This window comes from Crotalus tigris, unplaced genomic scaffold, assembly GCF_016545835.1.
Source record: "Crotalus tigris isolate CLP2741 ecotype Arizona unplaced genomic scaffold, ASM1654583v1 scf7180000017631.5181431, whole genome shotgun sequence".
Lineage (NCBI taxonomy): Eukaryota > Metazoa > Chordata > Lepidosauria > Squamata > Viperidae > Crotalus > Crotalus tigris.
The window spans coordinates 1,556,627-1,571,588 of NW_024096525.1; the positions used below are offsets into that span (position 1 = coordinate 1,556,627).

The 14,962-nt window shown below is 35.9% G+C and overlaps 1 protein-coding gene across 29 annotated transcripts in view; it reads right to left on the bottom strand.

Annotated features, from left to right (window-relative positions):
* SNAP91 (synaptosome associated protein 91) overlaps positions 1–14,962 on the bottom strand; it is a 109,717-nt gene that overhangs the window by 47,317 nt on the left and 47,438 nt on the right. For all 29 annotated transcript variants that reach the window (XR_005555660.1, XR_005555659.1, XR_005555661.1 and 26 more), the window contains exons 10-12: positions 9,079–9,149; positions 7,973–7,978; positions 1,851–1,878 (exon numbers count right to left, since the gene is read on the bottom strand). Coding sequence is in view for 26 of the 29 variants with exons in the window: in XM_039334464.1 (XP_039190398.1) it covers positions 1,851–1,878; positions 7,973–7,978; positions 9,079–9,149 (105 nt within the window). In the remaining 3 variants the exon portion in view is untranslated. The remainder of the gene's footprint in view (positions 1–1,850; positions 1,879–7,972; positions 7,979–9,078; positions 9,150–14,962) is intronic.

Here is a 14,962-nt window from a genome sequence, read left to right on the forward strand (position 1 = left end):
CAACACTAACCTTTGCTTTACCATTAGGAAAGAAATAAAATCTTTTCATCCAAACCTCACTGCTTATTCTTGATTTTTTTTCCAACTGGATTTTAAGTCTTTAAAATTATTCAGCTTTTGTTTTGTCTGTTACTGAGAGCACTTTATGGATTTCAATACTAAATATACTTCTGCATCTATATTAGGAAAACTACAGTGTTGATAAAAGACAGCATGCGTTTTTCTAGAAAGACTCTGCTATGAAATCATCATAAAATGTATTAGTGAGAAGCAGTCTTAGATTTAATCCTGAGAAGTATTTCCAACCTTATTTAAAAACTGTATTGCCAAAGCTGTCTCGGCCAGCAACATCAAAGCTGTCAAATTTGAAATCTGTAGTAACTAGGAAATGTCCAAGAAACCACTATGTTTCACATTTTTGCTTCACAGCAGGAAAATTTTCCGTTCAATTATTTTCAAAGTTAAGTCATGTATGAAACCTCATGTAGACTGAATTTTTAAAAAGCTTTTAAAAATATAATCTTCAACAGGATGTCAGAATAGGTTATAAGCAAGGACGTTACTTTAAAAAAGGGTATGTTATTACAAAATAGCTGTGAGGAAGAACAATTACAAATGCCATAGACAAACATATCCATTGCTCAAAGTAGTAGTCTGCTGGTTCTTCACCCACCTATTCTGGCCAATTATTTTCTTTGGATTCAGTTCAAAATTGTCACACACAGGACAAAGAAAAGCTAATTCTTTCCTTTTTGGGTTGGGTTTTTTTTTTGCTTGACAACTGTGTGTTCTATGCTCACTACAGAACACAACTCTGTGTCCACTACAGTCCGAGTCCTACTCTGGCTTCACATTAAGCGAAATCCCAATATGGCTTAGCATGTTGTGGCGACTGTGTTCATTACACAATGATATGTGCACATCCAAGGCAGATTCCTTAGGTGAATCATGTGCACTTCTGGTGCAGTTACTAATACTCATTTCACCAGCCACACTTATTTTCAATTTCCTGTGCCCTAAAAAATAGCAGCCTAAATTCTAAGGTGATGCTGGTGAAAGACACGACAGCTAATGTGATTAAATCTATCATTATACATTTTCCCCCTTAAAACATAATTGCTGATTGTAAATTCACTCATCATGTAATCCTTATATCTTACTTTTGAGAGTGTCAGAGAAGGTGTGAAAAGGTGTGTAAAAGATGCTGCTTTTGGTCGGGGAATTGAGATACACAAGTGGATAATGCAGAGCAAGTGCAGAGGGGCTAGAGGATGCGCTGGTGGGGGGAGATCTACCCCAGTAACATGTGATCTTCCCTACTGGCTTCCTCACTGACTTTCTGGAAAAGTTGGCATAGAAGGTTGCAAATAATGACTTCAGGCACTAAGTAACCCGACGTAAATAACATTTTGCAAATTCATGACTGTGGGTGGGCAGGGATGACCAGAACCTTGACAACCACTCATTCAGTGCTATTGTAACCTGGAACTCATGTGACCCAAAGCTAGTCAAAGTCTACCTATATTACTTAATGTTTGAATCCAGGGAAGCTAGTCTCCTTTTGGTGCCACTAAAATCCCATCTATTTCAGTGGGGCTAAAGGAAAATTAATTTCTATGGATACATGCTTATGTTTGATTCTGTAGTTTAATTCTCTGGAAAGAGGTCACCCTGGAAAGAGGTCATCCTGTGTAATATTCTTCATATAGAAATGAAAACTAATATAGATGTATGGGATATAAACAGTAAGAAATCAAATATCAATTTTATACATTCTTAGGAAGCACAAGACTTTTCCAGTTTACATATTTAACTGAAGACTTGACTAGTTATATAAATCTTTAAATTACCTTGCCCAAGGGTGAAGGAGCACCAGACCTAGAAGAATTAACGTAAGAAAATACGATTCAGGAACAGACTTTATTTGCTAGTTATAAACTCACAGAAAAATCTGGCAAACTGTATAAATATTTTAAACAATAGTGATTGCCTTTGCAATTGTAAAACAAAATTTCTATTTTAAAAACAGATGGGAAAACATATTAAAAATAGGGACAACTCATTTCTTCCTAAACCCTTTCCATTGCTCTTTTTTAAAATGGAAGAAAAGATTTAAAATATTCTCTAATTATTTCATTCTAAATCAAACACAATATGGTTAAAATGTGAAATTAACTGGTCTGTTTGGAAATATGGCAAATCACGATATAAGCTAAAGTGCCCATAAAAATGATAAAAAGATAAAGGAACAAGACAAATAGAAACTGTTGATAATGATTGTACTTCAAATTAGAAAAAGGTAAGACCTAGGCCGAAAATAAACCCTAGCTTGATTTTTACATATGTGCCCAATATAAAACCTATCCCCCAAAATAAGCCCTACTTAAGAGCCGGCGCATTTGGCCGCCCATCCATTCCATCACATCGCCTGGTTCTTTGACACAAGGTGAGGAGAGGCGGGGGGAGCTGTCCCACATGCCCCTCATATGCTTACCTCAGGACCCCCACAGCCAGGCTTCCCATGTGCTGTCACCTGTCATACCTCATGGCAGCACCAACAATCCCATCCAGCCAGAGCCTGTGTGGCTGCCGCCTAACTTCTTCTGCGGCTGCTCAAAGCCGCTTGCGGAAAGATACCACATGGCACACTGCAATAGTGCTATTTCCATGAGGCAGATGGGGAGCTATTCCATGCACCCTGCAAACAGTTACCTCAGGACCACTGCAGCCAAGCCTCCCACACCCCGACCCATCATGCTGCCACCCCACTTCTGCGGCCACTTGCAGCAAGCCACTACGTGGCGAGGCAGGTGAGGAGGAGCTGCCCTACACGCCATGCACCCGCTTACCTCAGGACCTCTGCAGCCAAAGCACCCCACGCCTAACCCTAACCCCCATTCCCCCCAGGGCAACCACAATGCCTAACCCCAACCCTAACCCACAATGCCTACCCCCCAGGGCAACCACATTGTCTAACCCCAACCCTAACTAACAATGCCTAACCTCCACCCCACCCAGGGCAACCACAATGCCTAACCCCAACCTTAACCCATAATGCCCAACCCTAACCCTCAGTGAAATCAAGTTTGATACCCCTGATTCAATAGTTGATTTAAATGGAATAATATTCTGACCCCCAGACAAGATGAGTGAAAACAGAAAGATCTATTCCTTTGAATTCAAGAAAGGAATCATGGAGGACTTCTGGTTTTGTGTCGTAGCAATATGGATGCAGGGAAGCAGGGTTCTGCCTCCCATGTTCGATTTCGTCCTGCTGGGGGCCTGAAAAGGGCCTAAAGTCGCTCTGGAGAGGCGAAGAAGGAAGGGACCCTCGTCGATCACAGAGAGACAGTGGTTGATCCATTTGATCCAAGGAAGCTCTCTGGACCGGCAGGGGAAAAACTGGCTGCAGTCCAGTAGCCAGTCTGAAGCTACCGACAACCGGGAAAAAAGCACTAACGAGCAAACCATGAGCAACGTGTTTGGAACTGGTGAAAGTATTTTCCTTGCCCTACTATTTTAAAAAATTTCTCTGGAAAAAAGAAATCCCAAAAGCAAGAAAGCTCCCAGATGTAAGAGGAAGAGGGGGTTTGCCCCTTCCCCTAGAAGAAAAGTGGCAGTTTAACATCTTTTGGAGGGAAAACAGACAGATTATAAAATTAATTTGGAAACAACATAAAGACATAATGCTGAAAAATTTGGGAGACTTAAAATACTTCGAACTTTTGAGAAATAAGTCCTGGTTGGAAATTTGAAAGATAGACATTAAGAACAATTTAAGAATGATTCTAGATACACTGGAATACTATGAAATGCATCCAGGGAAGCAAATAGCATTATTTTTCTTACATTTCAAGAAATTTGCATTTGATAATGCAAACTGGCAATTTATGATACAACAATTAAACTGTATGGACTTTGGAGAAAACTTCATAAACATAATTAAAACAATTTATTATAGACAAACAGCTAAAATAATTGTAAATGGAGACTTCACAGAGAACGTTAATATTAAAAAAGCACAAGACAAGGGTGCCCACTATCTCCATTATTATTTATTTTAACTTTGGAAGTGTTGAATAGAAATGTCAGACAGGACCCAGAAATTAAAGGAATGGAGATAAAAGACGAAAAATACAAACTACAAGCATTTGTGGATGATTTGGTATTTATACTAGAAAACCTGCTGGAGACAAGCCCTAAATTATTGACAAAGACATAAGAATTTGGAGAAGTAACAAGGACTGAAAATAATCAGAGAAAAGACTAAAGTTATAGTCAAAAACCTTACAGATAAGCAAAAAAAACCCAACTGTTAGAAAAAACAGACCTCCAGGTAGTTAAGAAAGTTAAATACCTGGGGATATATTTAACAGCAAGGTGTGCAACAATAAAAGAAGACAACTATGTACAGCTATTAAAACAAATAAAACTAGACTTGGAAAAATGGAAAAATCTACAACTATCAATGTTAAGAAGAATAGCAACGGTGAAAATGAACATCTTACCAAAACTACTTTTTTTTATTTCAAACAATACCTATAAAAATAGAGAAAAAATTATTTGATGAGTTAAACGCATCGATTTTGAACTTTATTTGGCAAAGGAGAAAAGCCAGAATTAGACTGAAAATGCTACAAGAAGCGAAAGAAAATGGAGGATTTGGATTGCCTGACTGGGTTCTATATTATCAAGCACCTGCATTAACATGGCTAAAAGAATGGATAACTCTTAGACATAAAAGATTACTATATTTAGAAGGACATGACTTACAACTTGGATAGCACGCCTTTTTATATTATGGGAAGAATAACATTCATAAATACTTTTAAAATCACTACGTAAGACACGCACTGCTTTTAGTATGGGAAGAAATAAAAGTGAAAATTTATATGAAAATACCAGGATGGATTTTGACAATGGAAGTGTTTGTTCACCCAAATCTAATTAATTATGAGAAACTTGTGACTTGTAGAGACATCTTGAATACAGAAGGAAAACTAAAAACTAAACAAGAGTTGGAAGAACAGGGCACTGAGCTATCATAGTGGCCACACCTGCAAATACAAATGAGATATGAGAAAGATGCCAAAATATATGGCTTTCATAAAGATCAGACAATGTTTGAGCAAATATTATTGTTATCAAATGAAAAATTGATTAAGAAACTGTATAGGTTTTTGTTAAATTCAAAGATGGAACATGAACAAGTTAAAGAAACAATGGTAATATGGGCAAAAAACTTTGGGCACAATGTACAGCTAGAAAAATGGCAAAATCTGTGAGAAAGAAACTATAAATAACAATGAAAGCTGCATATAAAGAAATTTTATATAGAATGTTTATAGATGGCATTTACCACCTGCAAAGTTAGGAAAAACATTTAAAAACATGTCTAGCAATTGTTGGAAATGTAGGCAAAAGCCAGGTACGTACTATCACCTTTGGTGGACATGCCCCAAAGCAAAAAAATTATGGTCAAAAATACATATGTGGTTAGAGAAAATGTTAAGAAAACATGTAGATTTTAAGTCAGAATTATTTCTTTTAGGTATAACCTCAGAAAATTATGATAAAGAATGTGTATATTTAATGTGACATGTATTAACAGCAGCGAGAATTGCATTTGCACGGCATTGGAAAAATGAAAAAATACCAGCTGAAGAAGAAATAATTAAGAAAATTTTGGACTGTGTGGAAATGGATAGGCTTACATTGAAAATGTTGAAAGGGAAAGATGATACAGAATACTTTCAAACATGGGATGTATTTTACCAATGGTTAGAAAAACGGCGTAGAGAGTAAGAATTTAAGATGCATTATCAAGTTAAATATGTGGACCCAGACAACACATTGTTTGCTAAGCATTAAAAATATGTCATTATAAAAAAATAATTTTTTTTTTAAAAAAAGGAATCGTGGAGGACTCTTGGGACAAGAATCTTACAGCTTTCTCCAAGGAGATATCGGATCTCCATATGATCCAAAAATGTCGAGCAGAGTACAATAACAGGTAGACGAGGGAAATGCCAAGAAGTGAAAATGTGTATCAAGTCGGCAACCATTATTTCCTGAACTGGAAGACAACCTCTGTGAATGGACTGCTGACAGGAGAGCAAAGGCTTTGATTGTGCACAGGGCTGATATTTAAGCATTTGCCCTTGTAATGGCACCACAGTTAGAAATATCCCCAGAAGAATCAAAGCATTACAATACTGGCTGGATGGCTTCCTTCAGTGATATGAACTGTCTCTAAGAAGATTGACAACATCATTTAAGCTGGAAGATACTGAGTTGATTAAACGTGAACTTTCATTCAAGTCCTTTGTTGATGGCATCGGCTTTTCTAAATACCAACTCTCCAATATGATTGCCATAGATGAAACTGCAGTATTTATGGGCCAAGCATCTCAAACAACAATTGATCAGAGGGTTGCCTCGTCAATCTACATTCCCTCCACTAGTTACAAAAGGGCACGCGTTATCTGTATTTTGGCAATTCGTCTCGATGGAAATAAAACCCCACCTCTAATCATCACTAAGGGCAAGAAAGATAAGATTGAACGGGTTTCAGGCATTTATGTTCTTGAAAACGAAAAAGCCTGGTACAGGAAGTGGGTTGATTTAATGCTGCCACTTGTTTTGCAAAGTGGCCAAAGAGGTTTGCTAGTCTGGGGTTCAGCCAGCACTCATCACGTTAAAGATATGAAGAGAGGAGAAGAATAAATCAAATAATGATTCCTGCAAGAATGACTGCCTGTCACCAGACTCTTGATATCGCAATAGACAAGGCATTCATGGACCATTTGCACACGGAAATCAATGACTACACTGAACACAGAATGGAGAGAAATCAGCATGGAAACTTTATGAAGCCTAGCCTACCAGAGGTCGTGACTTGGATGAAGAATTCATGGGATAAAATCACTGATAGCTGTTAGCCAATGCACTACAAGCAGGCTACATGGACAAGTAGCGCTCATTTAAGGAGACGTCTATTGCTGGACACGAGAGATTGGAGCCAATGGTCCTACAAGAAATGGAGTCGCAAGAAAATCAGGGTACAGAAGTGGGGAGGTGGTGCGACAAGTGTTGGGGCATGGGAGACCTGGCTGCAGCGGTCCTGAGGTAAATGGGTGCAGGACGAATGGGGCATGTCCCCCATACCTACCTTGTGGTGGTGCCGGTGTGACGTCCCCCATACCTGCCTTGTGGCAGTGCCGGTGTGACGTGCCATCCTGCACAAGTGGCACACAGAAGTAGGGCCGTGGCACAACAGGTGTCAGAGCATGGGAGGCCTGATTGTGGCGATCCTGAGGTAAGTGGGTGCAGGGCACGTGGGGCAGCTCCCCACCTGCCTTGTGATGGTGGCACGAGCGCGATGTGCCACATAGTGCCGTGCCACAAGTGTTATGTATTCTGAACTTTAATATCATCCCTGATTTTTTCTTAAAAAAATATTGCCTTAATTGAAATACTGAGGCAATATATATATATTTATATTTAAACCCTGCCCTAAATCCAACTCATAGAGTCTATCATCTCCAAACAAAATTCAATCAATATTTGTTGCCCAAATCTTAAAAAATTGTTATTTAACTTCCCTTTGATTTTGAAGTTTTGTTAAAAAGATTGAAGTGGGCTCTTAACATATCCACAAAGCATTGTAGGAGATTAATCTTTTTATGGCTTACTGCAAGGAGCTAAATAAAATCAGTGAGCCGTAAGCCACGTAACAATTTAGCTAACAGTGTGAGTTTACAGTTAATTATCTTTTTAGAACAGAAATTATATTTTCATAAATACTGTAAACATGAAAATTACCATTGTGCTTCACAGGTATTTCATTTTCCAGCGTTCCAAAACAGCATGCATATTACTGGTAAGAAACTAATATTCATAAAATATAAGCTTTCATTAAAGAGACTGATATAAAATACACACAGGCATACACATTAGTAAGTTTACTTACCCATCACTAAATGGGAAAACATCCATTATGCAAATAAAAGAGAGGGATACAGAAAAACAAGATCAATTAATGTCAGCCTATTTTAATTTCTTCCAATCATTACTAACATTGAATGATAAAATGCAGACTATTAAAAAAAAGTTTGCTTAGAAACTTTACACATTAACTTAAAAAGTAGAATTTATAGCATGTATACTCAGGAGGAAATCTGTCTGTTGAATTCTGTTACATTCATTAGGATGACAACTTTGGTTAAACTTAAATGGATTGCATTAGGCTACCTATAACTTTCAGCCACATTCTACTTTACAGCAGTTTCTATGCAACACAAGGCCACATCTTCGATATCACACTTTGTATTAACATCATATAATTAATTTTGGAATATTAAAAAAAATGCAGCAATGAAAAGGAAGCAATGTCCCTTATTAATTAATTTTATATAATGTCATAAATGCATCTAGTTTCTTTACCGTACAAAGTGACAGAGCCAAGTTCCAAATACACTGTGTGATTGAAGGAACTCACTGATACAAGCTACAAATTTCTGTCTGTTTTACTCATTTACAATATCTGTAAATATTTACGACTGCAATCCTACATAGTCAAATATACCATATGGATTAACACACATCTACTCTGTGTTTCCCCATTACAGTTTCTTTCATCAGCTGGAAACATGACTGTTATGTCATTTTTGCTACCCAGGAAAACCCAATTGTATCCTTCATACCAACAGGTAAGCAATAGTCTCACAACACATAGATGTACCATCCATTCTGAAAGGAAGACTGGAGATAATGTATTCGTACAAAGTAGTATGTATATACTAGTGCAGCTCTATGTTGTTAATATTCCTTCAATAAGTGGCTATCAAATGATAGCAATAAAGCTATCACTAGGCAATGAGAAATTCAGGAAGAGAGAGATACATGCAGCTTATTACAATCATCAGTTGAGATGCTGTTTTGTGTGTTCCGTAGTATAATGAACGCTCAATGCTTTTTCTAGTAAGGAGCCAAAAACTTCACCAAGCAATGCTCAAACTGATAAACAGATTCTCTCCCTGCAATCTCTTTATATAAATCTATAAAATCCCTTCATACTTGTTCCCAGGTTTCTTTCCTTCCAAATTATTTAGATGCTGTTCAAGAGTCTCCATAAGACTACTGGGAGCCTAAAAATATAATGAAAAAACACATTTAAAATCAAGGAGCGTTAGAAAAAGCAATTGATACAGAAAGGCATTTCCAGAGTTTTTTCTTTGAATCAATTATTTGCATGCATATGCTATTTATTTATTTGTTAAATTTATTTGCCACCTATCCCACTTAATGCATAAAACAACTGTGCAAAAGACCATTTCCATGCTACTATGAATTGTATATTATGCCGAAGTACATTTTTTGGAGGAAGTGGTTATTAGTTGGAATATAAACTGAAGCCAGAATTGGTATATATTAGACATTATTAATCTATACACAAAATATATACATGCCTACTTAAATACATAGTCAACCTAATGAAAAATCTGGCAATTTATTCTCTATAGAATTAGATCTATAACAAAACAGGGAACTATACACTAAAATGAACAGAAAACTTGAGGCCCCCATACTAGACCTTTCCTCCCTGTAATGTTAACCAATGCCTACCACACTTCACTTTCTCATGTCTAATAATATAAAGGAGGGGCATAAGAGACAGAATGCATTACATATTAGAGATTCTGAATACTGAAGGTTAGTGGTTAGAATTCTGTTTCTCATAAAACCTAATTCGTCCTTCAAAGTTTACGTTACCGGTCCAAATATTTCTGAGAAGCAATTCATGACCTTCTTCAAAATTATTTTTTCAGACTTGCTCAGGGCATGTTTTTATTTTTTTAAGAATCATAAAGTAAAAGTTTTCGACTCAGCCAATGTAAAAACATTTTTTTAAAAAAAATCCAAACATTAATCTTAAAATTATGATTTAATTCAATTTAAGTAATCTCTCCCTTAACATTTATAGTACTGTTTTAATCTAGTCATACTCTTGCTGTTATTAAAATGAGAAAAGGCTCCAAATGCAATAAGAACAAAGAGTATCTTTGAAATTCCCAGATGAAATAATACTTATATAAACAGTGATCAGAATTTTTTTTCAGGTGTAAGGTAGATACATATTATGGTTCATCGTAATAAGTCCATCATTTATATAGGCCTTTTCATCACTTAGGTTAGCAATATCTATGAATTTTTAAATACGCAAATTAAATTTAAACCATTAAAAACTTAATTGGGCATAACAATATAGAAAGATTGCAGTTACGACTAAATTAGCACACGTAGCTTCTGAACCTGTTTATTTGTTCAATTTATAACAAATTACCTTCAAGTTGCAACAGAGCTAGACATATACCACAGATTAATGCAAACTTGTTCTAACCTTATCTAAACTTCAACACACAAAGCATACCTTGGAAGAAGACCAAAATATCATCTAAATTCACAACAGAAATCCCAGAGTATAAATAAGAGTTCTTTTTAAAAAATATGTAGAGATGTGTTGTCCTGCTTCAAGAAAGGTTTCTTAATGGACACCTGGGAAACTATTTGGGTGAGAAATGTCAAATTTACACAAGCACAGAACTTAAGGGAGAATTTTTATAAAATGTTTTATAGATGGCACCTTGATCCACAAAAAATGTCTTTTATGTACCCTGACTTACAACCTAAATGTTGGAGATGTGGTTGTATGGACGCTACTTATTATCATATTTGGTGGTCGTGCAGAGAGATAAAAGCATTCTGGATTAAGATATGGTGGAATATCCAGAGAATTTTTAAAAGGAGGGTAAAATTTACTCCACAATTATTTTTGTTAGGTATAGTTATTGATTGTGATACAAAGGAGGTTATATTGATGTTAAATTTGATTACAGCTGCGAGGCTGTTAGTAGGACAATATTGGAAGAAGGAATCTTTGCCTACATTGCAGGAATGGTTTCTTAAAGTGTCTCATTTGGCGGAAATGGCAAAGATTTCGGCTTTCTTAAAGGGTCAAACGCAAGAGAAATTTCTTGCTGTTTGGGATAAATGGATAAAATTCATACAATTTAAATTTGATATAAAAAATACTATATAGTTTTTTCATAATTTTTAACTTTATATATATATATATATATTCTATTTTATATTCTTTTTTTTATAAATATAAATTTTTTTAACTTTTTTTAATTAAGCCTATATTCTGCTCTGGGAGGCCCTGGGGGGGGAAGGGGGGGTTGGGTAGGGGTGGGGGAAGGGGGGTTTTGTTGGGTAATGTTTGTTTTTATTTGTATATGTTGTTTTTTGTTTTTGTATTGTTTTTTATTTTCTGTAAAATTTATAAAACTCTTTAATAAAAAAAAAGAAAAAGAAAGGTTTCTTAATGTAAGTGTAAGCTGCCTTAGAGATAGCAATAGGTTCAAACTAATTATACTTAATAATCTATTTCCCCTGTGAAAACTTTTTTTATCATTTTCCCGAGGCATATGGAATGAACTGGACTTACAAGTTGTAGGTCACTGGTTCAAATCACACGATCTCTAATACTAGTTTTTAAGGATTGTACCAGGGCCTTTCTAGAACCGTTATTTAGAAAGGCATCATTAAAATAGATTTGTCTGATTAAATACACAAATATTCCATTTTTTGTCAACTTTTTGTCCACTATCTGAGATGGTTTCCATGTGCTTTTGTAAATGGCTTTCAAATTCAGAATTGGCAGAAGGCATAGTGGTCAACACTTCCCTTTTTTCCCCAATGTTAAAGAAGTATATTTCATATCCTCCTCTATAACAGTGGTTCTCAACCTGTGGGTCGGGACGGCCATTTCATGGGGGTTGCCAAACAACGCAGTCCGCCATTTTTTCCCCTTTTCCTTAGCTGTGCTACTCCCTTTTATTCTATTGTCTTTTGAAAACCAATAGAATAGATTCTCTTGAATAGAGTCTAATTCTATTGGCTTTCAAAAGCCAATAGGAATTGTCCAGGCTGTCTCTGCCCTGCTGAGCCTGCCAAAAGTCCCATTCTGCAAATGGTGCTGCAAGTTGTCTTCAGCGAAGGCAAGCTGTCTGGAAGTTTCCACCCCTCCCTGCTGAGCAACTACTAAAAATGTAAGTAAAAGAGGGACAGGGGTGGGAGGTGGGAGGCCGGCGGGCATAGGGAGGGTTGCTGGTGTGCGTGGGGCCCGGCGGGTGCCTTACCTCCCTTGGGCTGGGCCAGCTGGTAGCCCAGCTGGTGGCCGCCCTGCGCTGTCACTGCCCCTTGCCAGCTACGCCTTGGCCGGTGCAGGGGGCGGCACCACACATGCACAGCGCTCCTGGGCAGGGAAAGTCCTCGATTTACAACTGGGTTAGTCCTCGACTTACAACCGGTTGAGTAGTCCTCGACTTATGACCGATTGGGGGTCGCGGCATTAAAAAGGTTGAGAACCACTGCTCTATAATGATATGTATTACATATGATCTTTCTTTAATATATTGTTGTAATGGATCACTGAAGAATCCTGTTCTTCATCATAAGACTGAAAGACAATCAAATATCATAGTCTACTACCATTTCTGAAAATGCAAGAAAGTACTAATAGGATACTGAATACAAAATCATGAAATATATCATAATTAGAAAATATGCTTCTAATCTCACCAAAACAGGTAACTAAGGGTTCAATTAAAATAAACTTTTCCTATTTATTGATTCATAATGTGTTGATAAGGTACCAATTTTATGAGCATACACATCTGTTGATTAATTCGTATAAATAGTTAGAATTTATCCATTTAACAATAAAATAAAATAAAATAAATATATAAATGAATATAAATAATATAAAAACAAAAGCAGCCTTTATACTACTTTAAAGCATAATAAGAAATCTCTATTCATGAACCCATAGGAAGTTTGGTGTATGGAATTTATATGAATTGATGAAGCCAAATCTTCCTCAAGTTGATATTGATGCTTGAGAATGTCAAGGATACATCCATGTTTTCTCTTGGCAACAATATAGAACTGGTTTGCCACTGCCTCTGTTTATTTGTTTTTTAATTTTCCAATCTAATCTGTTACTGTGGGATTCCCTGGTGCTCTCCCCTCCAAGCACCATTAGATCTGCCTTGCTTAATTTTTGAGATTGGCCAAGTCAGCTAAGTACTGCCATCTAGCCAGCCATTTTGGAAAATACTTTTGCAATTAAATGATTACTTAGTCTATGCCTTTCTATATTCAATAAGTCAAAACATTACTTGCAAACAGAAAAGGGAGCTTTCTGCACTTTTATTTTGCTTTTTGTCTTTTCCCACCTTGTCAGCTTCCTTTATTATTTACTTTCATGTTATTGAAATTTAATACATTACATTAAAAACAAAAGAGAACATTAATCAAGGCCACTAACTTATTTTGTTCAAATTGAAAGACTGGCAGTTAACTAGGTGGAACAGACTTTTAGGGAAAATAATTGCTATTATGCTACTTTATTTATTTATTTTTATAACAGTATATCATCAATTGTGCAATAAGATTATGTATGTATTCAAAAATCAAGTTCTATTCTTGTTTCATTCATTTATACAGAAACCATTTTTAACTCTGAACGTTTCACGATGTGTGGTTATACCCCAGAGAAAAGTTTTTAAGAAACTACAAACACAGATGGTTTATATTCTATATCATGTACAAGGGCTTTCAAAACTGCTCATTCACTACTTAGCAGCATAGATATCAAGATATCCAAAAGGAAAGCATAAGACAAAAGTAATTACATTAAAACCAAAGTTATTTTAAACCACTGCTTTAGCTGCCTGCCTATAGGCAAGTATTAAGTCATGGGATTCTATCCATTTCATGCCACCATCAAATCTGTCCTTGATGGATGATGATGGATGGGGAAGCCTGCAAACTCTCCATTACTGAATATAATACCAACAGAGACCACTGCTTTGAATTAAACCCCTGAACAATTTCCTAATGCACTAAAATATTGGAAGATATATAAAATATATAAACACTGGAAGATACAGATATTCTTATTCAAGATTAAGGAGTTTGCAAAATCTCTTGGTTTCAATTTAAATAAGATTACATTTCTGACAATCACTTTCTAACTATATTCGGGCATTATCAAGTAAAAGCACTAGAAGAAAAAAATATAAGCAAAGCAAGACAAAACACTTCATGTCCACTTGAAGCTACAGTAATCATGTATGCTGTCAAAAGAAAAACAGTAAGCAAAAAAAAGAGAGAATGGTAGCTGAGTTTATTTATTGTACTTCAAACGATTTCTAGCACATTACTGTGAAAAAGCCAATGATTATTTTTATAGTTGTGCAACATTAGTCAGTGTAATTTTAATTCTATCTACCTGTAATGTGTAATTAGAAATAAATGTTTCATTTATATGCAAAATATTAAATTGTTATACAGATAGGATGCTATCACGTTTGCAAGTACTGTACGTCGTTCTTAGGTTAAACTTCTGCAGAAACTATTTTTGTTTACCAACATACTTTGTTAAGTTTTTAAAATGTTGTTCAAATATATTTGCAATAGATAACAATTTCCCAATCTTTAAAGGCAGTTGTTATCCCTCTATATTACCAATGCAATAAAAATGACTGCATTCATGTACAAAATAGAAATATATTTTCATTTCTTTGTATTGAACTATTTTACATCTAATAATTTATAAGTAATTGGTTTTATTATGGTAGCCCTAAACATAACTCTTCCTTGGAAAGAAAAAAATTAAGCTTTGTTATGGGCCAAGTCAAAGCATGGGTACAAATCCTAAAGAACTTCCTCTCTCAAGTATACTGCTTGCACTCTCAAAGGTGCTTTCTTTCCAAAGGCAACTGGACTTTCTTGTTTTGCTTGAAAACATTTCACTTCTCATCCAAGAAGCTTCCTCGGTTCTGAAAGTTTCTTCAGTTCTGGTTTCATAACCGAAGAAGCTTCTTGGATAAGA